The sequence below is a fragment of the Sus scrofa genome, chromosome 15 (genome assembly GCF_054392235.1).
Source record: "Sus scrofa isolate SSC_HxYL_T2T_F1_AM1 chromosome 15, Sscrofa_HxYL_maternal_Yorkshire_Landrace_v2.0, whole genome shotgun sequence".
Classification (NCBI taxonomy): Eukaryota; Metazoa; Chordata; class Mammalia; order Artiodactyla; family Suidae; genus Sus; species Sus scrofa.
The window spans coordinates 138,802,711-138,829,556 of record NC_139397.1 but is presented as its reverse complement, the minus strand read 5'-3'; the positions used below and the strand labels follow the sequence as shown (position 1 = coordinate 138,829,556).

Genomic DNA, 26,846 nt, shown 5'->3' with positions numbered 1-26,846 from the left:
AAAAAGTAGTAAATAGTTGGCACTATGTGAGGGAAATTTTTATTTTATTTTTTGGCCACACCTGTGGCATGTGGAAGTTCCTGAGCCAAGGGTTGAAACTACACCAAAGCAGTGACAACATTAGATTCTTTTTCTTTTTCTTTTTTTGGGGGGTCTTTTTTTTTTCTTTTTCTTTTTTTTTTTTAGGGCCACACCCTCGGCATATAGAGGTTCTCAGGCTAGTGGTTGAATTGGAGTTGCAGCTGCCAGCCTACACCAGAGCCACAGCAACGCCTAGATCCGAGCCATGTCTGCAACCTACATCACAGCTCACAGCAATGCTGGATCCTTAACCCACTGAGAGAGGCCAGGGCTTGATCCTGTGTCCTCATGGATACTAGTTGGGGTTGTTACCACTGAGCCATGACGGGAACTTCAATACTAGATACTTAACATGCTCAGCCGCCAGGGAACTTAGGAAAAATTTTTAAAAATCAGTGTTGTACAAAATGAGATCAGTATAATCTTATAAAGTTTATTGTTTGTTGGTACTCCCATTGCTTGAAGTCCATTGTTTAACATTTCGTTATGTAATGGACTATATAATGATGCATTGTTTTACTTGTGTGGTACTTGCTTTGGCAAAAGGAAGAGACCAAGAAAGAACAGAAAGTAATGTACATGTTACTGGAGCCCTGTTATCATAGTGGATAATTGGAAACAACTCCAACATAAAATACAGACAGTTTGGCAAACTATGACATATAATGGAATGTAAGAAACTCGTGAATATAAACTAAGTTTTTAAAAAGTAGATGTTGGAGTTCCCATCGTGGCGCAGTGGAAACAAATCTGACTAGGAACCATGAGGTTGTGGGTTCGATCCCTGGCCTCGCTCAGTGGGTTAGAGATCCGGCATTGCCGTGAGCTGTGGTGGAGGTTGCAGATGCCGCTTGGATCTGGCGTGGCTGTGGCTGTGGCATAGGCTGGTGGCTATAGCTCTGATTAGACCCCTAGCCTGGGAACCTCCACATGCTGTGGGTTCGGCCCTAAAAAGACAGAAAAAAAGTAGATGTTAAGATAGTACAGACTCAAAAAAATGATGGGGAAGAATCCTTTTTTTTTGAATCCCAGGAGCCATGGTCGGCTGTGGTATTGTAACAGTAGCTCTATGTTTTGGGTCAGGCCATTGTGTCGCTTTAGCCCCTGTGATTTAGGATGTTATCTCTCTGTACCAGTTTCTTTATCTGTAAGATGGAATTGATAATATCTGTCCTGTCTGTACCACACAGCTGTTAGGAGAGGCAGATGTAAGAATTTGGGAGAGCATTTTGGAATGGGTGATCACTCCCCAGGGTATCCTCGGGGTAGAAGGGTCTGGCCTTCAGAAAATCAGCACTGGATGCAAGAGTTGCAGATGAGGGTTCAAGAAGGACCTGGCTTCTTATCTCAACTTACTATTACCTGGCTGTGTGGTTTTCTTAACCTTTTCAGTATCCATTTCTCATATCCAAAATATAGGCATGGTTAGAATTGCCGCCAAAGTCATTTCTGGTTTTAAGATTCCGCACGAGTTTAAATACTTCAGAAGCAGTCCCTGCTTCAGGCTCTGACATAGCAACTCTTTTTCCTTGCTTTTTTAGATGTTGTTCCTGTGGTGCTTGTTTATCTGCTCAAATTATTCCAGCCTTGTTTCAGGAATCTGGAACTTACTCTTTAAGGATACCTGTGTTATATGGCATTTTTTTAAATGTAGTTCTCTCTTCCCTGAAAAGTTCTAGGTTTTGTCTATATTATGTTGTGTTAATAATATTGCAGAGCATACCTGGTTATGTCCTAAGGTCAGAGGTTGTCAGTCTTTTGTTTTTTAAATTTTGTTATTTAAACTAGAAGTAGTTTGCAAACATGAAATGGACAGCTTGACCAAAAGTCTCAAAACACTATTCTCTAGGCCTTCTGTGCCTCGAGGCCGCACAGAGATGCCGTTTCAGTGACCGTTCCCTGTCCCCACTTTGGCTCACTCTCTGGCCTTTATGATTGCTTGCCTTGGGCAAGGTCCCTAATCCCCTTGTGCTTCACTTTCCCATCTGTAACTTGCCCGTCCTCAGGGGCTTGGCCAGGACAGCACTGGGACCAAGTCATTGCCTTTCCTGGGGATGGAAGTGATGAATAGAAAACAGAGTATTTTGTTTGCACAATCTCATTATCCTCTTTTCTTCTACATGCCCCACTTGTCAGCTGAAATTTAATTCTGAAGCTATGGCACATTTATAATTACACATTCGAAGTTGTGTTTATTTCATGTTGGCCAAAGGTCTCAGTTGAACAAGTTAACTAGTTCTGAAGTTGTAGATTGTATATACTCAGCATTTCCATTTTTTCCTTAATTAGCCCTGGAATAGCCTCTCTATTATTGATGTTTTTATTGTTTCACTGCTATGGAGAAAATGGTAAGTTGTTCATATTTGGTTGGAGAAATTGTCCTTAAAGGTTCTTATCAGGTGAAAGACTAGGAAGGAACCATTTCTTTGACCCAGGAAGGTGGGATGAGCCATGCCTTTTGTTTTTAAAGTTGTTATTCTATATCCTATGAACATTTAAGAAATGTGAGGAGTTCCCATCGTGGCGCAGTGGTTAACGAATCCGACTAGGAACCATGAGGTTGCGGGTTTGGTCCCTGCCCTTGCTCAGTGGGTTAACGATCCGGCGTTGCTGTGAGCTGTGGTGTAGGTTGCAGACGCGGCTCGGATCCCGCGTTGCTGTGGCTCTGGTGTAGGCCAGTGGCTACAGCTCCGATTTGACCCCTAGCCTGGGAACCTCCATATGCCGCGGGAGTGGCCCAAGAAATAGCAACAACAACAACAAAAAGACAAAAGACAAGAAAAAAAAAAAAAGAAATGTGAACATTTTGGGGAAAATGACTTAAGTGTCAGATATAAAATGATAGCATTATTTTGGAATAAAGTTTTCAAAACAAACCAATAGATTAGTGAAGTCACTTTTTAACCTAGAGTGAAAAAGTCCTTTGGTTTTACACAAATTAGTTTGAGATGGATTTAAAGTTACAATTAGATATGTCACATTTAAGATCTCCTAACCTTCTGACCATTTTCAGGTTTTGAAATATGAGTATGTGTATATGAGACACATAGTGAAGATTACACTTCAAAGTAGATCTTTAGAATAGTGATCCTTTTGCGATGTCTAGAAATATCAAATCACTACATTGTGTACGTGGAGCTAATGTAGTGTTGTCAGTTATAATTAAACAATAATGCATAAAAGATCTTAACAAAGGTCACAAAGTGCTAGCCATGGAAACAAATCATAAACTTCCCTATACAAAGTGACACTGGGAAATTTTGGAGTCATGATTGTAAATATCTAGTCATAAGGCGATTATAGTGATCTATTAAAAAAGTTCTTTGTGGAAGACATTTCTCCACCAGTTAGGAGCTAAGTAGTTTGGGCTTTGCTCATTCCTTTTTTTTTTTTTTTTGGCTTTTCTAGGGCTGCACCTGTGGCATATGGAGGTTCCCAAGCTAGGGGTCTAATCAGAGCTGTAGCTGCCGGCCTTCACCAGAGCCACAACACAGGATCCAAGCCACCTCTGTGAGCTACACCACAGCTCACGGCGACGCCAGATCTTTAACCCACTGAGCAAGGCCAGGGATTGAACCTGCAAACTCATGGTTCCTAGTCGGATTCGTTAACCACTGAGCCATGATGGGAACTCCCCTGATTCCTTTTTAAGAGTAAAGTTGCTATGCCATCTTGATAGAATGTCGCTGTGAGCACAGGCCCCCTCTCCTCATCTGTGCTGTGGGGTAAGTGGGCCCGGCACTCCTTTCCCAACCAGTTGCCTTCACTTTAAGAGTTAATGATGTCTGCAGGTGTGTTGGGATTAGCACTGTAAAGTTGTGTAAGGGGTTTTTCTTTCTTTTGATCTTCAGAAAGGGATGAAAGATAGCCATTAAACTCAAGGGATTAGATCCCCTCTCTTTAAAGACTTTAGGTACCATAAATATTTCACTTCAGATGTAAGGTGAAGACTTGTGTACATGTGGGGGGGGGGGAGCGGTGTTTTATATTACCAGTTGGAAATTATTCAGTCTCCACTTACAAATTAAATGATCTTTGCAGAGGACTTTTCTTCCAGCCTGTAGATCTGAAAAAAGGTGTGTGTTTATATCTTGGTAGTTTATACCAATTTTTCCTTTTCGTAACCCTAAACTCTTCATAAGTTAACATTTTACCTGCCTTGTGCCTTTTTGCCTCTTGGGTGCTCTCTCATTCCTTTGAGGTGCTCCTCAAAAAACTCCTGTTTAGTTTGTTCTAAAACTTTGAGAACAAAACCCCTTAGGAATGAAACTTTGCTCACATGTTATAAGTATATGGTCAGCTTTTTTTTAACCCCATATTTTGTCTCAATTTAAGGGGAAAACCTTAAATTGTTATTATTTAGAAAAGGAAAATGAAGTTAATGTGCTGGCAGCCTAGTTAGTTATGGCTACTACATTGTCAGAAAGTGGTGGGAAACAGAAGAAATCCGGCATCTTAGATTATGGTCTCAGCCCCACTCTGCTCTTTTCCTGTCACCTACTCTGTCAGTTTCACTCCAGAAGGAAATATTGTGTTTTTTTAATTTTTTTTTTTTTTCCTTTGTGTGATTTCCTAGGGCGGGTTAATAGAAGCTTGTAGTGATAGCTTCTATTATCCACTATAATATATGTGATATACAGACATTCCTTTTCCAGTGTTCCCCACGCTCCTTTTAATTTTGTTCTCTTAATTGTGGAAAATTTGAGTCACAGCTGACTGCAGGCAGTTTCAATATGTGGGTTCAAACCCAAAGCATTGTATAATGAACGTGAAGAAAGGAAAAAGTCGTCTTGTGGAGCAGATGATTTTCAGAGATGCGTTAAATACAGAACCAGAATGAATTAGCTGCAGACAGCCCATGGCAGGGGGTTTAAAGATTAAGGAATTAAGAGCCTCATGCTTAATAACACCGCAGAGCTTCTAGGTTAGGGGTCTGCTCAGTTACCGCCTTAAGCTTCTACTTCCGATGCTTCACGTTATAGGAATGACTCTATGTGTACAGCTTATCCAAACTTTAGGCCCATGGTATTACTCCAGGAGAAGGATGGGAGCAAAAAGAAACTGTGAAAGGTGTTTGGCAACGAGCAGGAGAGGGAGCTCACAAACTCTTTGAAGGTCAATTAGCCAGAAAATGTGCTAAAGACTGGGTGCTGTGCTGGATTACTGGCCCAAGAATTGCCCCCCAGGTCCTCCAAGTGGTCCTGCCGTTTGAGCACAGAGAGACAATTATAGACCTTGAGGAGATGCTACAAAAGCTTTAATTAAGGGACTTACTTACACCCCACTAAGTTCTGGAAATTAAATTCTTGTTTGTGCTTAGCTGATGTTTCTTTTGTCTGAGTTTCCACATGTATTTCAACAGAGAACACTATTTTCCCCAAATCTGTTTTCCGTTGGAAGCCATTCTGCTGTGATGCAGACCAGCAAAGCTGACGGTTCAATGGGTGTAGGGAACTTCGTGGAAAAGTGGGCTGCGAGGCTCTTTCCGGGGCAGTATTTTGGGCACAGGTTGAAAATTTTAGTATTCATGCACCTTGATACCACAGTAAGCCAGGAACTCTGTCTGGGTTTAAATACGTGATTAAAAGAAAAAGAAGGTACTTCGTAGAATTTGAATTTTAGAATTCCTATTCACAAGGCAACACTCTTTCCCTTGAATTGGCAGCTTTCTGACTCGACCCAGCAGACTGCTCTTTTCTCCAGAAATATTTTTGTTTTGTTTGCCGATGAGATAAAAGTAGCCTCTGGCTCCCATCCGGGTCTGATATTTCCATAAGCCTCGACCTGTCTTTAGGTTCCTTTCAGGTGTGACTCTCACTTCTGGAAAGACTGACCCGGGTCGCCTGGGTCCCAGCTAGAGCGCTGTGATGGAGGGCTGCACGGAGCCCCCTCCCGCTGCTGGAGGAGGTGCTCTCATCTTTGAACTCGGGCATAATTGCGGCCTTGGTGGAGTGTGGAAGTTCCCTTTCTTTGTTAGTGAAGCCATCCTCTCTCGTCTGCCCTTTGAAGCCATTCATTTCTGCCTGCAAAGTTTGATTTGAACCATAAAGATTTTTAAAAAGCACTAAGAGATGCTTATATTCCAGTAATTTAAACTTTTCTTTCAATATTTCTAGTTCACATACAACATCAGTCAAGAGGTATGGGTTCTCTCTGTACCCTTTTGTAAAGCTTTGAAGGCACTTTTGTGTGATGCTCGATTTGTGTCCAATGAGACCTTCGGCCCTGTTCTGATTTAACAGAGGCATCAATCAGAAAATCTTCAGACCTTGTTGGAAATGTAAAATGGCAAGGAGTTGTCATTACAGGTTAAAATGTTCAGTTTTCAGCAAAGTGGAGTTTATGCAGAAATCCCATCAGTGGGCTCACTTTTTTCATGGGGTGGGTGGGTAGGATTAACACTGGACGGGAGGGCGAAAGGCCTTTTGATGCGGCCCCTAGAAGCAGTGCCTGTGCACAGAAGACCTGGCTCAGGGCAGTTTAGGCTGCTTGTAGCAACTGGGATGGGTCTGGGCTGGGCTGAGAGCTTTTGCTATTTGTGTCATTTGGAATATCCCCACACTCGGATATGTTTTAAATAATGCATAATATGAATTTCAGTTCTTTTTCTTTGGAAGAGGGAAAATTATATTTAGTGATAGAGCTATTTTTTTGACCAGGCATTTAACCAGTTAGTGAACTTAAAGTTTGGTACAAACTTCTGGAAAGAGGTCCAGCTGGCATTAGCATGCTTGCTAACTGAAGAAGAATGTAACTGAATTTTGCTTAAAAACTGCTGGTTCCAAAAGTTCTTTTATGAAGAAAAAATTCGAAGTTCTTATCTCTTAGGCTTTATTTTGCTAACATTGGCAGGACTAGCACATCTGGCTTAGATTCTAAAATAGTCTAGTTTTATGCTTCAGTTAAAATGTATCCAATCAAACTGGAGTTTGAAGATAGATAAAAAGGAAGGATTCTGGTACAGTGAGGATTCTTAAACATAGCAGGGTTATCAGGGAAGGTCTTAAAAACTTCCTCTCCTCTTTAAAAATAGGCTGGTGTCTTTGTCAGACAGTGTAGTTTACTCAGATATAATGCTGTTTTAGGGGTACCAGGGCAATGACTTTGGGGCAGCCCTTTCACCTCTATGATTTTTGGTTACACTACTTAACCGCCAACTTTTACAGACTTGTCACATGAAGATTTATTTGGTGGGAGAGAGCCAGGGTGGTTTTACCTTTTAAGTTAGGTTTTTATTCTGACAATTAAAACACGCCATCTCTGTCAGATGGAGCAATGTTCATCTCTCACTAAGGCTCTACATTATCAGTGTGGCATGGTTTCTGTATTATTTTGCTTGATTCCTCTCTCCAAGTGTGGATTAGTGCACATAGCCAAATAATTATGCACTTCAGATGCAGTTCATTGAAATTTTTGCTGTAATAAACAGTGAAGTGGAATTGTTTAGTTTGGGGGGATGTGAGAAACAGACCTCCTTACATTTCAGCGAGGTTGCTTTGAGGTTAAGAATGACAGTTAAAAATGTTTTTCAGGAATGTAAACAGACATCCTTCTGTGCTGATGGGGAAATAGGTGTGATTGTCCTGTGTCTCCCTGGTACAGCTGGTATTGACTTGACAGTAGCAACCCCCCCATTCTGTTTCTTTATCATGCTGACCTTGGACCCATTAGTAGGGACTCAGCAGTTTACGCTTTCATAAATAATGCACTCGCTCTGAAATGGCAGGCTGGAGGCTCATGGCCCAGCCCTGCTGGGTATTTATAGTTCATGCCAGTAAACGATTTGGTTGAATCAGTCAGGAGCTGTGGTGAGAGGCGTGAGTAAGAGGAGCGAATCAGCATTTGCTTTAACCTCAGCTGAGTATGGAGCGTCCATGAATTCCTGTGGCACTGGTAATTGAGTGAACACGCAGTCGGCCTGCATGTTGGTCTGCTCGCTTGTTTTCTAGCTGCTGAAACCTCAGGGACTGGTACTGGCTTAGTAAGCGGTATCCATGCATTGGCTCCCAAATGAAGAGAGAACTTCCTGTCTTAAGCAATTCCGGAGTCAATCCAGACTTGTTTGGGGCTGGCCTTTGCTGCAAGTTTACAGTAGATGTGCCAAAATGGCTTAGAAAGTTCTCTTTCTGGCAGGAATTTGGGTCACTTTCTGGGCCAAGGCCTGTGCCTGCCAGTGAGAGTGCAGCTTGTCTTTCTGTAAGTAATGAGGTGGAGGAGAGTCATGTTTTGAAAAGTACGTGAATTCAGTGTAGACTTTTTATCCACCAAGGATTACTCTGGAAAAACCTGTTTTGAAACAGGTTCTTCCCAGGCAGAGCCGTTGGTTTTATGTTTCATCTTCCCTTTGTCCTTTTCAGAGCAGTCCCAGGTCTTCTCCTGACTCAGCTCCTTCGGCCTCCTTTTCTTCTTTTCTTTTTTAGGGCCGCACCCAAGGAATATGGACGTTCCCAAGCGAGGGGTCACATCGGAGCTGTAGCTCCTGTACTGCACCACAGCCGCAGCAACACAGTTTCTGAGCCACATCTGTGACCTACACCACAAAAACTCATGGCAATGCTGGATCCCTGACCCACTGGAGGAGGGCTGGGATCAAACCCACATCCTCATTGATGCCAGTTGGAGTCATTTCTGCTGAGCCACAATGGGAACTCCCCAGCCTCCTTTTCTTCATTCTGCCTGGACTCCTACGATAAAAAACACAGGGTCCTGACTTTCACATTTGCTCCTAACCTTTTCCTTATGAATCTCCTGGTGTAATGGCAAGTCCAGAAAGTGTGAGGAAGTAGCTCCCGTTTCATGGCCAGTAGTGACATTGACTTTTCTCTCACTGTTTTTCAGGCCCTGCGTTCTTCCCTGGCCGCTGCGCTGAGATCTTTGCCCGGGGTCAGAGCATTGGGAAGCTGGGGGTCCTGCATCCTGATGTGATCACTAAATTCGAGCTGACCCTGCCCTGCTCCTGCTTGGAAATCAACATCGAGCCGTTCTTGTGAAGATGGGTCTCTGTTGTATGGTTATCGCCCCTCGGGCCCCTCTCTCCTTCCCAGTGCCCTTTCAGTCGTCCCCAGATGAACGTCCACTTGTGCTTGTGCATTCATGTTGAATAAAATACAGAGAAGTGTCTGGCTCCGTGTGTGGTACCGCCATCCCCGCTCCAGGCCAGCTTGTGCTTGTGCTACGCAAATGTGGCATCTGTGTGAGGCTGCCTTGTCCCTGAGAGCCAGGGGGCAAGAGCCACGAAAGCCAGAGAGGCTTGTCACCGTCACCATCAGGCCTGCAGGACAGGACCCTGTCCTTTTCCCTGTGAAACAAGGTAGCTGATTAGAGCACACAGGCAATAGAACTAAGGATTTTTCTTATTTTCTACATTTGATACGTGTTCATCACTGCGAAACAATATAACAGCATTTTTCGAAAACCTTTAAGATTTGGTGATAGTCTAGTAGTTGTGACGTCATTTTAAAGTGAAAGGAAATAATGCACAGGATTCAAAGTCTGAGGGTGCATAGGCACAGCCAGCTCCGTTCCGCTGGAAGAGTTACAAGGGACACGCGGTTCAGGGCACTGTGATCATTAGGAAGCAGTAAAAACTTATTTTTACCCTGGGCCATGCATTTTATTGAGTTCGGTGTTACAAAATCATGGTTTTAAGTACTTAATAGTGCTACTAGTCTGTCCTATTTTATCAGAAGGTCTTAGGTCTCTTTCTCCGAAGCTAAGCTGCAAGTCTGCTTTGTCTTACCTCCTAATTTACTTTAATACTTGGATCTAGAATTTTCCAGTTAAGTACCAGGTATTGAAAAAGCTGGATCTAATGTTTGAGAAAAGGTCTCCATTACTACTGAAATGATATGAAACATAATAAAACATAAAGCTCTAAGTTCTAGTAGAACTGGAAGTTGCCACTATGGCACAGTAGATAAGAATCTGACCACAGCAGCTCAGGTCACTGTGGAGGTATGGGTTGGATTTTTGGTCCAGTGCAGTGGGTTAAAGGATCCACCGTTGCTGCAGCTATGGGGAAAGTCACAGCTGTGGCTCGGATTCAGTCCCTGGTCCAAGAACTTACATATACCGTGGGTGTAGCCATTAAAAAATCTTAAGAAGAATTATGTTACAGAGCTTTTGCTGCACCTACTGCTGAGACCACATTGAATCAGGGCGGCAGTGTCCAACTTTGTATGATTTGTGAACCTGCCATCTGTTCCTGCCCAGTCCTGTTTTAAAGCTGATCCTTCTATTTCAGTAATGCAGTGAGATAATGTTCATAAAAAATAATGCTCATCCAAAGATTTGTATCCAGAGTTCATAAACATTTCTTACCATCTAAGAATTTTTTAAAAAATGGACAAAAGATTGACATTCATATTGTGGCTCAGCAGATTAAGAATCTGACTAGTATCCATGAGGATGTGGGTTTGATCCCTGACCTCACTCAGTGGGTTAAGAATCCAGCATTGCCGCAACTGTGGTATAGGTTGCAGATGTGGCTCAGATCTGGTGTTGTAGGCCAGCAACTGCAATTCTGATTCAGCCGTTAGCCTGGGAATTGCCATATACCACAGGTATGTCCCTAAAAAGCAAAAACAAGCCCACAAAAGATGGGACAGACATTTTCCAAAAGAAAGGAACATATGAAAAGATGCTCAATATCATTAGTCACCAAGGAAATGCAAATAAAATTATGAATTAAGATGGCTAAAATTAAAAAGACTGCCAACACCAACTGTTAGTGATACTGGAGCAACTGGAGCTTTCATGGGAGGCTGGTGGGAAAGTAAATGAACTCACCACTTTGAAAAATAGTTTAGCAGTGTGATAAATCACAAGACATACGTCTGCCACCCAGCTATTATTCTTCTAGGTTTATTCATGGAGCCATACAAAGACATTTATGCAAATTTCACTTAAAGAGATGGTTAGAGGAGTTCCCGTCGTGGCTCAGTGGTTAACGAATCCAACTAGGAACCATGAGGTTGCGGGTTCGATCCCTGGCCTTGCTCAGTGGGTCGAGGCTCCGGCGTTGCCGTGAGCTGTGGTGTAGGTTGCAGACACGGCTCGGATCCCGTGTTGCTATGGCTCTGGCGTAGGCTGGAGGCTACAGCTCCAATTCGACCCCTAGCCTGGGAACCTCCATATGCCGCGAGAGCAGCCCAAGAAATGGCAAAAAGACAAAAAAAAAAAAAAGAGAGATGGTTAGAGTATATCTAGTTTGATAGAGCAAATTATAGCCAATGGACTGCTTCTTAGCCTCCCCTCAAAAGGAATGAATTACTCAAAACATGAATGAATCTCAAAGCACTACCCTAAGTGAAAAAAAGCAGACGTAAGGCTACCTATGATCCCATTTATATGAAGTGCTAGAAAAGTCAAAGGCAGATTGACTAGTGGGAACCTGTGGAAGAGAAATTGACTGCAGAGAGTTAAGAAGAAACTCTTTGGGGTGATGGAAATATTCTATACCTTAATTAGGGTAGTAGTGGTGTTCCTGTTGTGGCTCAGCAGTAAAGAAGTCAACTAGTATCCATGAGGATGTGTTTTTGATCCCTGGCCTTGTCCAGTGGGTTAAGGATCCAGCATTGCTGTGAGCTGCGGTGTAGGTTGCAGATGTGGCTCGGATCTGGCATTGCTATGGTTGTGTAGGCTGGCAGCTGCAGCTCTGATTGGACTGCTATCCTGGAAATTTCTTTATGCCTTGGGTGTGGCCCTAAAAAAATACAAAAAAGAAAGAAAAAAATATATATATGGTAGTAGTTAAGATGTATATAATACCAGTAGAGCTGAGAGAGAAAAATTAATGCAATATGTTGTATTCTAATAATTTTACAGAACATCAGAAATACGTATAGTATAAAGCATGACTTTTAGAATTAGCATGTCTGCTCATGATGGCTTATGGGTCCACTACCATTAGTGAGACATTTTGCTCCAGTTTCAGGTTCTCTGTGGTTGAAATCATGGTTTGTGGATCATGATAGCCGTGGTTGAAGTGGGCGGAGCCATTTGTTCTGTTAGCAGCATAATTTTTGGATGGTCAGAGACAACTTATGAAAAACCCACTGATATCTAATTGTCTCTCCCACCATGGAAGGGGAAAGATCAACTCCATCCGCACAGGGAGTTGCTGCCCGCTAAAGCAGGAGACGGTAGGAGGAAAACCAGTACTGGGTACCTGGGAAGGTGAAACAAACCTTCCGCTAATGAATCTAGGCTCCACAGCTGGACCATCTGACACTTGTCCTCAGAGGCATTGGAACTGGAGCCAGAGCAGTCTGTGCACACTGCCAGAGAGCCTATAGTGGAGAAGACAACACCTGATTAGTAAAAACTGGGAAATTAGATTGACTCTTGTTCTAGCTTACAGATAACTTCTACAGCCTGACATTCTGGCACTACTCTTCAGTTTATAAAGTATTTTCATGTGTGATTTTTCTCTCAACATAAAATTTTTTTTAACAATTGTGGGAATTAGAATAGAAATTCTCCCTGATTTATAGGATGAGAACTGTTGGCATTCAGAGAGATTAATCATGTGCCCAGAAGTCACATGGCTAAGGAGTGGGTCTGTGATGCCCAGTAAGAGTGATGAGCCCATCGGTCCCTCAGTGTTTTGTGTCAGTTGCCTGCTTACCCCCATGCTGAAGTGTTTGTTTTTGCAAGTTTTGTATTTTTATATATAAAATACTAAAGAACATAAGAAGTTAAAATGCTTCACAATTTTATAAAATCGTACAAAGACCGACCATCCCAAGCCAATCTACCCTTCCTCTCCCAATCCTCAAAAGTAACCATTGTTAGCAATTTCGCTTATGTTGTTTCTGACATTTTCCTTGGTTTGGACAGTCAGACCCACACACATGCTCACCGTTTTGGGGTCATGCTCTACTTACTAGTTTGCAACAGATTTTGGTTTCTATTTTCCGTAATATATCCCATGACATTTCACTTAGCGTGTCCCGTTTTTCCAGGTCAGTACTCAGACCTACCTTATTATTATTATTATTTTGCTTTTTAGGACCACACCTTTGGCATATGGAAGTTCCCAGGCTAGGGGTTGGATCAGAGCTATAGCTGCAGGCTTACGCCACAGCCAGATCCGAGCCGTGTCTACCACCTACACCACAGCTCATGGCAACACCACTGGATCCCCAACCCACTGAGCGAAGCCAAGGATCGAACCCACATCCTCATAGATACTAGTTGGATTTGTTTGTGCTGTGCCACAACGGGAACTCCACCTACCTCATTCTTGTAATGATGCAACATTCTATTTTATTGCTGTCCATAAGTTGTTCAACTAGTCCTCGTTGATGGACTTTCTGTTGCCAACTCTACAAACAGTGCTCCAGTGGACTTTAACATGCCTCCCACTAAAACAGCACTGGCTTAGGGACTAATGAAAATCCATTCTTGGAGTTCCTGTTGTAGCCCAGAGGAAACAAATCGGACCAGTATCCATGAGGATGTGGGTTCGATCCCTGGCCTCGCTCAGGCGGTCGGGGATCTGGCACTGTCCTGAGCTGTGGTGTAGTTTGTAGATGTGGCTCAGATTCTCCAGTGCTGTGGCTGTGGTGTCTGGCAGCTAGCTGTAGCTCCAATTCGACCCCTAGCCTGGGAACTTCTGTATACCAAAAGTGTGGCCCTATAAAGAAAAAAAAAAATCTATTCTTAATGGATGTAAGACTAACCATCCGCATTTGGCATTAGATATTTGAATGCCACATTGGAATATCTTCGCTCTTTCTTAGATGCGACTTGTTCTTGAGCAGTATATTATCCCAGGTGGTTAGATTTCTAGACGCAGGTGATGTTAAATTTTACTCTTACCTTTCATAGAGGAGTAGCCTAACTAGGACCCAGCCAGCCAACTGCTGCTCCTGCCCTCAGCAGTGATGGACTCATCAGACACAATCTTGGGTCTCAGTATCAGCCTCTGTCTGTGCTTGGTGTTTCTTACAAACATCACTGGCCATGTTGCCCAAGTACTGACTGGGCTCTTTTGTCTAGTTTATCCCAAAGCAGACAGATGGCCTTAAAGTGACACAACCACTTTCAGTAAAATAACTGCTCTAAACAACGAAAGTATTTGACACATCTGATATCTTCCAAGTTGTGACGGATGATAAGGAACTTCAATAATATTATGTAAATCACTATTTTTTTTACAGTCTAGGCTGCCATACAGAATGAAATTCAGGGCAGCAGCTCACCTGTGGGATTTCGTTTCCACTACCTGCTTTGTTTTCAGGTTTCCTGCTTTCCTTCGACTTGGTAGTAAACAGAAAGAATGACAGCGAACATTGTAGGTAGACTGTGGGTTGAGCAAATAGCTCCAGCAAAGGGTTTAATCGATTTAGGTCTATGTTTTTTCTCCTCCGTGCGACCCATGCAGGGTGGAAAGAAGATCCTCGAGTTATCTGCTCAGGGGTTTCACTCTATGGGTTTGGCCCTGAGCGTCTCCTATTGAAGGAAATCAGGACCATGACATGGTTCTGTGTTAGAACACGGTTTGAAAATATGCCCCCCCCATCCACACCAACCCCTGTTAGGAGGCCGGCAAGAGAGAACTGGCATTTGGATTACAGGACTTGCCAGCCGTGGGAAACAAATCTGTCCTTTAGGACAGAAAAGTGAGGTTGTTGAGGAGGTGTGCCTGCTTGATACCAAACCTGGTAAAAAGACATTCCCTCCATTTCCCCCATCCCCATCTTGGGCCAGCAAGACACCCGTTGTAAGGGAGGCAGACCTGTGTAGACGTCTACACAGGATGGAAGGCCCCTCAGAGATGGGCGGGGTGCCTTAGCAGTCTCTCAGCTGTGAGTGTTGGGCAGAACCTTTAGACAAGGGGCACTCATGGTGAGCCTATGGCCCAAGAAGCAAGATTAGCCAGGCAGACAGGCACCCCCCCCTACACCAACCATGCCGCAGAGGGGAGAGGTTGTTGAGGTACCACACCTACTGCGGGAAGGCCCAGGGCGGGGTTCGTCCTGCCGCAAACGGAAACAGTCACGGATCAGCTGCATCTGACCACCTCTCCCATCTTCAAGGTACTCAGCCCCTCGCCTTCCGGCTGTTCCATACAAAGTGTTTCCTTTCTTCCTAGGAAACACTTTTATCCTTTGCTTATCCCATTGACAAATCCAGATGGAGTCTGTGAAACAATAATTTGCAAGGCTTTGAACATCAGGAGTTCCTGTTGTGGCTCAGCTGTTAAGACCCTGACATAACGTCTGTGAGGATGTGGGTTTGATCCCTGGCCTCCATCAGGGGTTAAGGATCCCCAGCTGTGGTGAGCTGTGGCCTAGTTTGCCGATTCAGCTCAGATCTGGTGTTGGCGCGGCTGTGGTGTAGGCACAGGTCACAGGATTCAGCCATAAAAAGAAAAAAAAAATTCAAAAAAAATTGGACATCAGGCAATGAGGGTTGGTGATCCCCAAGAGCAAGAAACATACAAGGTGGGCCCTGGGGTTGTCTGGCTTATGGCCTGGGGAGAGTCCAGGCTGTGGTACAGGGGTGTGAAGCCAAGTGGAGGTCAGAGGTCTCCAGGAGCTGAGGAGATGGAGCTGGGAGTCCGAGGAGGTGAGGATTGGCCGAGAAGAGGAAAGAGGTGCAGGAGATTTGCAGAGGCCCCAGCTTGAGTCTTCTGCTGAGCACTGAATGGTGTGATCATGTGAGTGAACCACCCTGTTACAGAGAAAACCCCCTCCAACCATCCAGAAGAAGTGAGGGTACAGTCCGAGGAGCCCACAGAGGCAGGTCAGAGCTAGGAAACCTCAGAAAGTGTGGGGCGATGGGGAGAGTGCCCAGAAGGGCTGTGCCTCAGTAGTGGGGAGACCAACTCTAGAATAAACGTTACTCTAGTCCCACATAATAAAGCTTAAAAACCAGACCCAGAAGAATCAGACTATTTTCAAGGCATAAAAGCTTAAGAATGAATATAGTAATATAAATACCCAGCACTTAACAATGGGAACCACACAGTAACTGATATCCAAAAAAAAAAAAAAAAATCATGAAACAAGCAACGAAGCTGGCAAATACAACCAATAAGAAGGGGGGAAATGGGAGTTTCCATCATGGCACAGCAGAAACGAATCCGACTAGGAACCATGAGGTTGGGGGTTCAATCCCTGGCCTCACTCAGTGGGTTAAGGATCCAGCGTTGTCGTGAGCTGTGGTGTAGGTCACAGACATGGCTCGGATCTGGTGTTGCTGTAGCAGTGGTGGAGGCTGGCAGCTGAAGTTCCAATTGGACCCCTCGCCTGGGAACCTGTTGTGGGTGCGGCCCTAAAAGGACAAAAGACAAAAACAAACAAACAAACAAACAAACAAAAAAAAGGGGGGAAATGGACTGAAAAATGACCTAGCTGATAAAATAAGAAACAAGGATATTCTTGTAACTATGTTTAAGAAGCCAGAGGAAAGACTAAATGAGACATGGAAGATGCATATTTTAAATTTCTATTGATGAAAAAACTGCTGTCTGAAATAAAGAAGAAACACTGATAAAAGTACTAATACTAGCATTCCGGTGGTGGCCTAGGAGTAACAAACTTGACTAGTATCCATGAGGACACAGGTTTGATCCCTGGCCTCGCTCAGTGGGTTAAGGAGCTAGTGTTACCATGCCCCGTGGTGTAGGTCACGGACATGGCCCAGACCCTGAGTTGCTGTGAGCATGGCATAGGCTGGCAGCTGTAGCTCCAATTAGACCTCTAGCCTGGGAATCTCCATATGCCAAGAGGGTAGCCCTAAAAAAAAACCAAAAAACAAAAACAAACCAAAAAAAAACCTAATGCTTATTTAATATCAGAATTCACTGACTTCATGAAAAATTTACACTAAGTTGTGGTTTTATCCCCCACAGCAAAAATAGTTTTCCAGCCTAATATTTTTATCAGGACCTAATTAAGATGGCTAAGATGGTCTGTGTTTAGGTACCTGGTGCCTAATTTCCCCCGCTCAGCATCAACCATCTGGTTTCCACAAGACACTGCAGAATGGAAACCCTGGAGGCCCCACTCCGACTTGGGTTCCCAGATGCAGGTAAATGGCACCAGCTGTCACCCTGTCCATCCCCCAGGATTCGAGGCTGCCTCTGTGTTTGTTGAAGAGGCAATGACCTTCCCTGAAGCCCTCCACTGGGGAAGAATCTGGCTTGTGCTCCGACCGAGGGGACCCGATGTCATAATGAGAGCAAGGCCCAAGGCACCCTCTAGCCAGAACTCCAGCAGCCTCCTCGCTCATCTCGCTCACTTTCGCATGGGGTGTAGACAGGCATGGGCAAAGGCAAGAGGGTTTTTGGCTTCGGTTAGCTTCCCCTGTCTCATGAGGCTACAGTTTTGAGAATTTAGCATTCTCTCCATGGTCCACATTCAGCTCTCCTTCTTTTTAATATGCATCCTGTGAATAGTTAAGTCTGCACGACAGGTGTGCTCCACTCGAAGAAAACAATGCATTGGTGGATCCCAAATAATCCATTAAAGAGCCTCATGTTTACAGAAAGGAAGAAGTACCAGATGATTTTTAAACAGCAACAACAGGAACTCCATATCAGGTATCGTTAAATACACAGTGCTCCAAATACAAATAGGGTCCTAGCCTTAGCCTTGCAAATAAGAGTGTTCGCTCTGGGTACCCTTTCAAATAAGAGTCGCTTAAGCACAGAGCATATCATTGCAATGATGTGACTGAAATGCGGGGATGTTCATTTGGTTCCAGAGACAGCATGCGCATCTATGAAAACCTACTTACCTTAACTAGCATCACCTTTACCATTTACCTTTCAATGCGTAGTGACATTTCTCTCTGAATGTGGTAAAAGGCTGCTCTTTAGCATAGGGAGTTGGAGGGGGGCAATTAAGCATGCAATCATACCATTTATTTCCTGCTCATCACACCTGTGACTGCTGTGACATTCACTGACATTCGCCCGTGATTCAGTTATGACAGTGATAGAGAATTGTAGAGCTGGCTGTTTATTTTTGTCGCCTCTTTTCAACTTAGGTCCCATGAATCCTGAGGATCTAGGAAAGAAAAAAAGATCTAGGGGAAAAAAAAAAAATTCCAAGGAAGCAGAACATTGGCTTTTAAAGTATTTAATAAATCATAATCAAACAGAAAGGTTTTATTTTAAAAAGAATAAATTTACATACAGTGTATAAGCAAGACAGCTGAAAGTTTCCAAAATAGAAACCCGGAGCATATGGCCCCGAAACACCACATGCTTTGGTTACACTCAGGAAGCATGAGTTGCCTATTTGTGCAAAAAAAAAAAAAAAAAATCCTGAAGTTACAGTGGCACCTGCAAGCACACTGAAGGGTGATTTCAGTCATTTAGGGTCTTTAGTCTTTTCCATATTTTTTCTTCTGCATATTCTGTTATGGTGCAGGTCTGAGCAAAGCTGGCCTCCAAAGATGAAGGACATTCACAGGATGGATGCCTTGGTCCAGAGTGGTAGAGGGCTGGAGGCTGCACTAGCACAGTTGGGCAAAGGGCATGCCATTCTACCTGGAGGGGCCAGCGAACCCAAGGGCTCTGGTGCCACACTTTGCAAATGCAGGGCTGGCCACACCACAGGTCCTAAGCGTAGATTGGCTACATCACCGTGAGCTTGATTTTTAAACTCTTAATCTCTAAGACTCCAGCTCAAGGGAGAGGCTCTTTACCAAGTCTGAGGTGAAACCAGCAGGGGGCAGTCTTTCCCCAGAGAGAAAATCCAAAGGTCTTAGGGTGACTGAGAGGGTGGGAGAGTTTAATGGAGTGAAGCGCTGTGTAAAGTGAATGAAAAGGGCTGGCAAAGCAGGAGTCTGACTCGGGAAACGACCTTTCCAATCGGTTTCTGCCTGATTCTAGGCCACAGAGCAGTAGTGCCCGGAAACTAAACTGCGCTTCACCAATATACACTTTTTATTCTCCAGTTGCTGGAACAAAAGACTTCAAAAAGTCACCAACCTGACAAATCCAAAGGTCCTTCTTTCATGAGCTGTGGCTAATATATTCGTCCTCAACCAAATGGTATAAATGCAGCCTTAGATACATCAACACAGATGACTGCAGTCCTATTCCTGTTGTTGGGACTTAAAAGGGAGAGTGGGAGTGTTCCCTTCGTGGCCCAGGGGCAACGCACCCAACTAGTATCCATGAGGACATGGTCTCGTCCGGTGGGTTAAGGATCCAGCACTGCTGTGAGCTGTGGTGTAGGTCGAAGATGTGGCGGCTTGGATCCCGAGTTGCTGTGGCTGTGCTGTAGGCCAGCGGCTGCAACTCTGATTCGACTCCTAGCCTGGGGGTCGAACTTCCATATGACACAAATGCAGCCCTAAAAAGAGAAAAATAAAGGGAAGGGAGTAGAAATTACACGCACACACACACACACATGAACTGCCAACACCCACTGTTGTGACAGTAATTATGGCCCTTCTCAAAAGATGCAGGTAGTTAAAGCTGATGCTTTTATCAGTTAGCTTCAGAAAAATCAACTGAAATCATTTTGCATAAATATTATACCCAGCACTGTGATCTTGGGTGTGGCAGGCTGCGGGGACGGAGATACGTGAAAGTGGCCCATGCACTGCCCTCCTGCCTAGGCCGGGCGTGTCGGTAAGCTGTGACTCTCTGCACACTCCACCCATCAAGGGGCCACAAATATTGCTCAGGGTACGATCTAAGAAAAGGTCATTTGAACCCCTGCCTTCTAGCTATGAAAAATCTCAGATTAATTTGAAGGACAGACAGAATGTCTTACTAACAATTACTCTCAAGAAACTGGAGCACTACGTCAAACACCAAAGACCATCCCAACCAAAAGGCCAGGGTGCGTGTTCAAAATCAGAACAATCGGGGTTTCCAGTTTTCATGTTGGATGCAGAGGTAAGAGCCTAACTAGGCTAATTTCCCCCCCAGAGTGTGTCTGTGGTGAGGATGCAGGAGGATTATAAGTCATTGGCTTCAGAGGCTCAAGCACTGCATTGCAAGAGACGCTTCGTTAACGATAGGCTCACACTCACATTTAAGAACACTGTTGATACCTGCTTCTCATTCTTTGTTTTTTGGCCATGCCTGAGGCATGTGGAAGTTCTGGGGCCAGGGACTGAACTTGCACCACAGCTTCGAACTGGAAAAGGAGGTGTCTTTATAAGGATCGCCTTCCTAAGTCTAAGGGACTCAGCCCAGGTTTAAAGGGCACTGTATTTGGTCAGCTTGTTTTCTTAAGAGAGGCAGACATTGTTTTTGCATTAATCACCCTTAACATTGCTGAGACAAGTGGAGGTAAGATGGGAAAGGGAACCCCTGATTCTATTTAGCAGATGAGAAAAGAGATTTATGCAAAGTAACTAAGCAATGGAGGAACAAGGTTCGGGAAGAAGGGCTATTCCTCCTGGTCAGGAAGGGTCAGGAAGGGTTAGGAAGGGTTCTGTTCTTCGGTTCCACTGATCCCCTTTCATAGGCAGATGACAGTGCCTTCCCAGTTTGTAAGGAAGCAAAAACCTGAAGATGGGCAGAGGGCTTGTCCCAAGATGCTCTGACGCAGGAGAGAGCAGAGCCCCAGAGCAACTCGGATGAAGTGAGGTGGAAACATCCGGTGGGTCCATGGGTTAGAGAGGATAGAAATGTTACCTGGGGAGTTCCCGCTGTGGCTCAGTGGAAACGAATCTGACGAGGAACCATGAGGTTGAGTGAGGGGTCGATCCCTGGCCTCCCTCAGTGGGTTAAGGATCCGGCGTTGCCGTGAGCTGTGGTGTAGGTCACAGACGCAGCTCGGATCCCGTGTTGCTGTGGCTCTGGCGTAGGCTGGTAGCTATAGCTCTGTTTGGACCCCTAGCCTGGGAACTTGCATAGGTGTGGGTGTGGCCCTGAAAGAAAAAAAAAAAAGTACCTGGAATTCTGCAAGGTGTACAAACAAGGGGGAGTGGATCCCTGTTCAAAATGCACCCGACAGAGACCAGGACTCCTAAGGAAAGCAGGCTCTTACCCATGACCTTGCAGCTTCCCAACCCCCTTTCACGCATCACGTCGAGGATGACTGTACGCTGCTCCCCCCAAGCAGGCAGGATCTAATGTGATCACAATGACGAGAAAGTCACCCTGTTTAAGGGACGCAGTTTTAAGTGGCACCACCCTTTCTCTTGGAGCAACATTTTGGAAATAAGCCTCAGTGCTGGGCAAGGTCACAACTGAAAAGAAATGCCCGACATCCAGGCTCCTGGATCATTCCTATCTTTTTAGGCTTTTCAGAACCCAGGCGTGGGTAGGGGGTGGGAGGAGGGCTTGGCGCTGCTCCTGCCAGGCCATGAGTCCTGCCAGGCCAGGACCAGTTCAACATCCGAGTAACACACAGGGTAGAGGGTGGGAGGGCTGCTTAAAGAACTCAACTGTGGGTTTTAGCCTGGCTTCACCTGTAACATGACCCGTATAGGCTAGTGGTCCCTGTGAGAAAATGTTTCCTTCCATACAGCTGCAGCATTTATCTCAGATATCAGCAAAACAGACATGTGACTTAAGGAATTTTTTTCCTTAAAGAAAAATGTGTTAAGACCTTCCCACTCGACAATTTTTGATGTCTTGCTCTCCAGTCCAGTGAGCTCATTTCCAACCGTTTGAGGCTCAGGGTAATCCCAGAAACCTGTGGAGCATTGGCACGAAGGTGGTGGCACAGATGCCAACGGATGTGTAGGTGACGAACTTGTAAGGCACTTCGATCTCCAGCCTCCGCCTGGCCTCCTTGTTCCTGGCGACCACCTTGAACCACGAGTACAACACTTGCAGGGAGAGATTTTGGACAAGCTGACGCACCAGGAGGATCAGCACAATTCCCACGGTGAATTTGGTCAGACCCAGCACCAGCATGTCCCTGGTGAGCGGTGGGATGTTCTGAACGACAGGGAGAGATTCCGTGGGCTCGGACACGAGCTGGAAAAAATGGTTGATCCAGAATCCTATGGTCACCCCTGCCCCGGCGGCCAGAATGGTGGTGGTGTCTGCTCGGGTCGGGCTGTAGTAATCAGACACGGGGTAATTGTAGCACAGGAAGAAGGGTACCACTAGGACACACACAGGGAAGAGGGGGCTGGCCGAGTCCAGGCGATCGATCAGTGTCCAGGCAGGGTAGGTGAGGCTGATGAGGACGGCAGTGATCAGGACGCCACCCAGCACGTCCTGCGGGAAGCAGAGAAAAGGACGAGTCAGCCAACGAGTCTTCCCCTGAATCCAGGCATAATTTCAAGTAGGGTTGATTTGACTTTTAAAATGCAATTTGGTTACACTATTTTATTTTATCATGCGTATTTTCATTTTATTTTTATTTCCTTTCATTTTTATTCTTTTTTGGCTGCCCTGTGGCATACCGAGTTCCCAGGCCAGGGATCAGATCCAAGCCACAGTTGTAACCTATACCACGGCTGGGATCCTTAATCCACTGTGCCAGGCCAGGGATCGAATCTGCATTCCAGCGTTCCCAAGACGCCAACAATCCCATTGTACCACAGCAGGAACGTTTATCATATATATTTTTAAAATGTAAAGTTATAAAAATTGGAAAATAGGAAAAATACAAACAATAGTCATGCCGTACAAGTTTTGCAGTTTCTTCCAGTTTTTCTGTTTTTATAATAAATTCTCTGTTTTCCTTTTTTTTTTTTAAACTTAAATTCTATGTTTTCCTTAATGCATACCTGTGAGCATGTGGTTCCTTCAAGCTATTATTTCTTTTTAAAAATATTTATTGTCTTTTTAGGGCCACACCTGTGGCATATAGAGGTTTCCAGGCTAGGGGTGGAATAGGAGATGCAGCTTGTGACCTACACTACAGCTCATGGCAACACTGGATTCTTAGCCCACTGAGCAAGGCCAGGGATCGAACCTACATCCTCATGGATGCTAGTCAGATTCGTTTCTGCTGAGCCACGATGGGAACTCCATCTTTAGACCATTTTAAATTATGGTTTTCTTTCTTCCTTCCTCTGTGCCTCCCTCCTTCCTTCTCTCTTTTTTCCCTCTTTCTCTCCCTCCCTTCTTTGCTTCCTTCCTTGAATGCCTTTTCTTTTCTTTTTTTTTTTTTTTTGTCTTTTTGCTATTTTCTTGGGCCGCTCCCACGGCATATGGAGGTTCCCAGGCTAGGGGTCTAATCGGAGCTGTAGCCACCAGCCTACGCCAGAGCCACAGCAACGTAGGATCTGAGCCTCGTCTTCAACCTACACCACAGCTCACGGCAACGCCGGATCGTTAACCCACTGAGCAAGGGCAGGGACCGAACCCGCAACCTCATGGTTCCTAGTCAGATTTGTTAACCACTGCGCCACGATGGGAACTCCCTTGAATGCCTTTTCAAATGTCTTTAACTCCTCCGTGTCAGCCACTTTCTTCTTCCCTTGGGGCTCTCACTGCACACTTCATTACATGAAGGGTTAATGTAACTCATAGATGAATATGTCCAAGTCAGAGAATGCGGAGCTTGCTGTGGTTTTGTGTGGATTATTTTGAAAGTTTACAATTAAATAATTAAAACATTTTCCACAATGCACTGGAAAATCTGGGAAATACCAAGAAGTAAAACACATGCATTGTGGAAAATCTGGAAAGCACTGAAAACTATAAGAAAAAAAATATAGTTTTTTATTTCCCACCTAGAGACAACCCTTTCTATATTTTGGTGTGTTTTGGTATCTTTTTTTTTTTTTTTCATACGTACATAAAGTAGAATTCAAAAGGCTCGGGCTTTTTCTAACAACTTCATTCTTTCTTTTGCTTAGCTTCTAATAAAATGACATCTGACTTGGGAGAACAATGGGTAAGAATTGGACCTTAGAAATAAACATTGAGGCTCCAGCAAATGCCATAGATTAGAGGGCATCCGTTCCTCCTTCTGATGCCCATGTGGGAGTGCCTGCTGGATGCCAGACACAGGGCCAGAGGATTCCATCAGAGCTAAGTAATCATAATCCATGCCTAGAGGAGACACAGATGATTACTGTTGTTTAAGAGGGAAAGAGGAAGTGTGTGGATATTGATATTCCTCCGGGGTTGGAGAGTAGAGGGTAGAGAGGCTACATTCCCTTTGGCCCCGAGTCTAGTCCACTTCTTAAAGCTGACATCTGGGGAGCAACACGAAGCCACTCACTTAGCTCTCACCGGGTCCCAACACAAGATTTTCGCTTGTAAAGGATTATTCTGACTTCAGGGAGGAGAATGGATAGGAGCTGGGCAAGAGTGGGTGGGGAGACCACCTGCCTCCTCAAAGCAAGCCTTGTGCCCACCGCACGCCCTCCACGTGGCAACCTGGGTTTCACCTGCTCTTACTTCCGCTATCATCTTTCCCCTCAATTATCCCTCAGGCTTCACAGTTTCCGAGATCCTCCTCCCGACATCGGCTCCTCCTGGGCTATGACTATGCACAGATGTTGCCTTATTTTGGGGAAAAAGAGGAGCAACCCTTCACAAAAGCTTCCCAGTTACCAAAACTCACGGACTGAATTTTCTACACCTATTGCCTCCATGTCTGCAACTTGAAACACAACTGCTATCTCAACTAGCCATAGATGGTGCCCTGCTCTCAAAGGCCACTCACTAGATACTTGCTGGGTTATTTCTTCAGCATTTATTTTTGACCTAAAAGAGGCATATGCCCCCCTGCTTAGGGATCCCTGAGGTTCTGGAAAATTATGGAGCTGGACCGAGGTAGGCCAGTCAGTGCATGGTATCTCCTGGTCACAGCGATTGGTGCAGGGCTGGTCATGTGACCAAATCAGTCCAATCAGACTGAATGGTGGGGGGTTTACTTGGAATTTTGTGGAAAGAGCTATTCTTCTTCCGAACACCAGGCCCTGCGGATTTACACCCTTTACTTGGCAGGCCTTTATGTATTTATTGTTCCTTTTTAGGGCTGCACCCGTGGCATATGGAGGTTCCCAGGCCAGGGGTCCAGTTGGAGCTGTAGCCATTGGCCTACGTCACAGACACAGCAACGCCAGATCCGAGCCACGTCTGCGACCCACACCACAGCTCACGGCAACGCTGGATCCTTAACCCACTGAGCAAGGCCAGGGATCGAATCCACGTCCTCATGAATATTAGTTGGGTTTGTTACTGTTGAGATACAGCGGGAACTCCTTGGCAGACCTTTAATATTCAGTTTTTAAAATGTTACCTGGCACCAGTCTCATCCTGGCTCTTCTCTGACCTCTACGAAGACTTTTTCTTGGTTTCCTCATTTAGATCCTAAACAGGGGCATTCCCACAGAGTCTGTCTCTCAGCTCTGCCTGTTTTCTCCATTGAAGAGTTTGTGTAGGTCCATGGCCTCATCTTTCCATTCCCTACTGACATGACTCTCCAATCTGTGAATCCATGACTCTCAAATCTATGGAGTCATAGATCTGAGTCCTGCCTTTTTAAAATGAAAGCTAGGCATTTTCATTCAGATGTCCTGTCAGACCCAAAACTAACTTGTCTAAGATAATAGTCGCCAATGACCAAAAAGAAAAATGAGAGAAAGAAATGAGCACTTTACACAAAAAGAAATATAAATATGCATGCCTCTTAAACACATGAAAATATCTTCAAGTTTACTCATAATTAGAAGTGAAAATTAAACTGTGCTGAGGAGAAATTAAAATTATGTTCACACAGGAGTTCCCGTCATGGCACAGCAGAAACGAATCCAACTAGGAACCATGAGGTTGTGGGTTCGATCCCTGGCCTCGCTCTGTGGGTTGAGGATCTGGTGTTGCTGTGAGCTGTGGTGTAGGTCGAAGACATGGATCGGATCTGGCATTGCTGTGGCTGTGGTGTGGATCTGGCACCTGTAGCTCCAATTGGACCCCTGGCCTGGGAACCTCCATATGCCACGGGTGCAGCCCTAAAAAGACACAAAAAATTATGTTCACACAAAAATCAGTACACACATGTTTACAGCAGTTCTATTAATAACCACCCCAAACTGGAAACAACCCCAAAGTCATTCAAGAAGTAAACAGACTGTGCTACTTTCATACAGTGGAATACTTCTCAGCAATAAAAAGCAACAAACGACTGAAACAGGCAACGGCTTGGATGAAATCTCCAGGAAGTTAGGCTGAATGGAAAAAGCAAGCCTCCAAGGGTTACATACTGTGTGGTTCTATTAATAAGAAATTCTCTAAAAGACAGAACTTCAGGGATAAGGACTAGGTCAATGGGTGAGAGAGGGTATTACTGCAAAGGGAGTGGGAGGGAGTTTTGGGGTGATGGAACTGCTCAGTACTGTGGTGATGATGCTTACTTGAACCTACCCCTGTGCTAAAACCCACAGGACCAGGGAGTTCCTATTGTGGCTCAGTGGGTTATGAACCTGACTAGAATCCACGAGGATGCAGGTTCAATCCCTGGTCTCACCCAGTGGGTTAAGAATCCGGCATTGCTGGAGCTGTGGCATAGGTCACAGACCCGGCTCAGATCCCAAGTTGTTGTGGCTGTGTTATAGGCCAGCAGCACAGCTCCAATTCAATTCTCCATATGCCACAGGCACAGCCCTAAAAAACAAAAAGCAAAAACCAAAAAAAAAGAAACAAAAACAAAACCACATAGGACTATACACCCCAAACAAATCAATTCTACTTTTAATTAAAAAAATAAAATTACAACGTACACAATTCAACAGCAAAAAAGCCAACAACCCAATTGAAAAATGGGAAAAAGACCTGAATAGACATTTCTCCAAGGAAGATGTACAGATAACCAACAAGCACATGAAAAAATGCTCTACATCACTCATTATTAGAGAAATGCAAATCA

General features: G+C 44.6%; 2 protein-coding genes and 1 long non-coding RNA gene across 5 annotated transcripts in view; 1 reads left to right on the top strand and 2 right to left on the bottom strand.

The window, feature by feature from the left end:
- The window catches only part of FARSB (phenylalanyl-tRNA synthetase subunit beta), an 80,530-nt gene extending 71,329 nt beyond the window's left edge, over nt 1-9,201 (top strand). For both annotated transcript variants that reach the window (XM_021074820.2, XM_021074819.2), the window contains one exon: nt 8,920-9,201. In XM_021074820.2, coding sequence (XP_020930479.2) covers nt 8,920-9,071 — 152 coding nt within the window. In that variant the 3' untranslated portion in view covers nt 9,072-9,201. The remainder of the gene's footprint in view (nt 1-8,919) is intronic.
- Nucleotides 5,321-15,418, bottom strand: LOC106506374 (uncharacterized). The gene is made up of 5 exons (XR_001301636.3): nt 15,034-15,418; nt 14,289-14,538; nt 12,270-12,371; nt 11,542-11,785; nt 5,321-9,379 (listed from the first exon to the last, which is right to left on the bottom strand). It is a non-coding gene; the product is annotated as an uncharacterized LOC106506374 (long non-coding RNA).
- A 2,742-nt stretch (nt 15,419-18,160) lies between these two features.
- SGPP2 (sphingosine-1-phosphate phosphatase 2) overlaps nt 18,161-26,846 on the bottom strand; it is a 144,441-nt gene continuing 135,755 nt past the window's right edge. For both annotated transcript variants that reach the window (XM_021074877.2, XM_021074876.2), the window contains exon 5: nt 18,161-22,237. In XM_021074877.2, the coding sequence (XP_020930536.2) occupies nt 21,686-22,237 (552 nt within the window). In that variant the 3' untranslated portion in view covers nt 18,161-21,685. The remainder of the gene's footprint in view (nt 22,238-26,846) is intronic.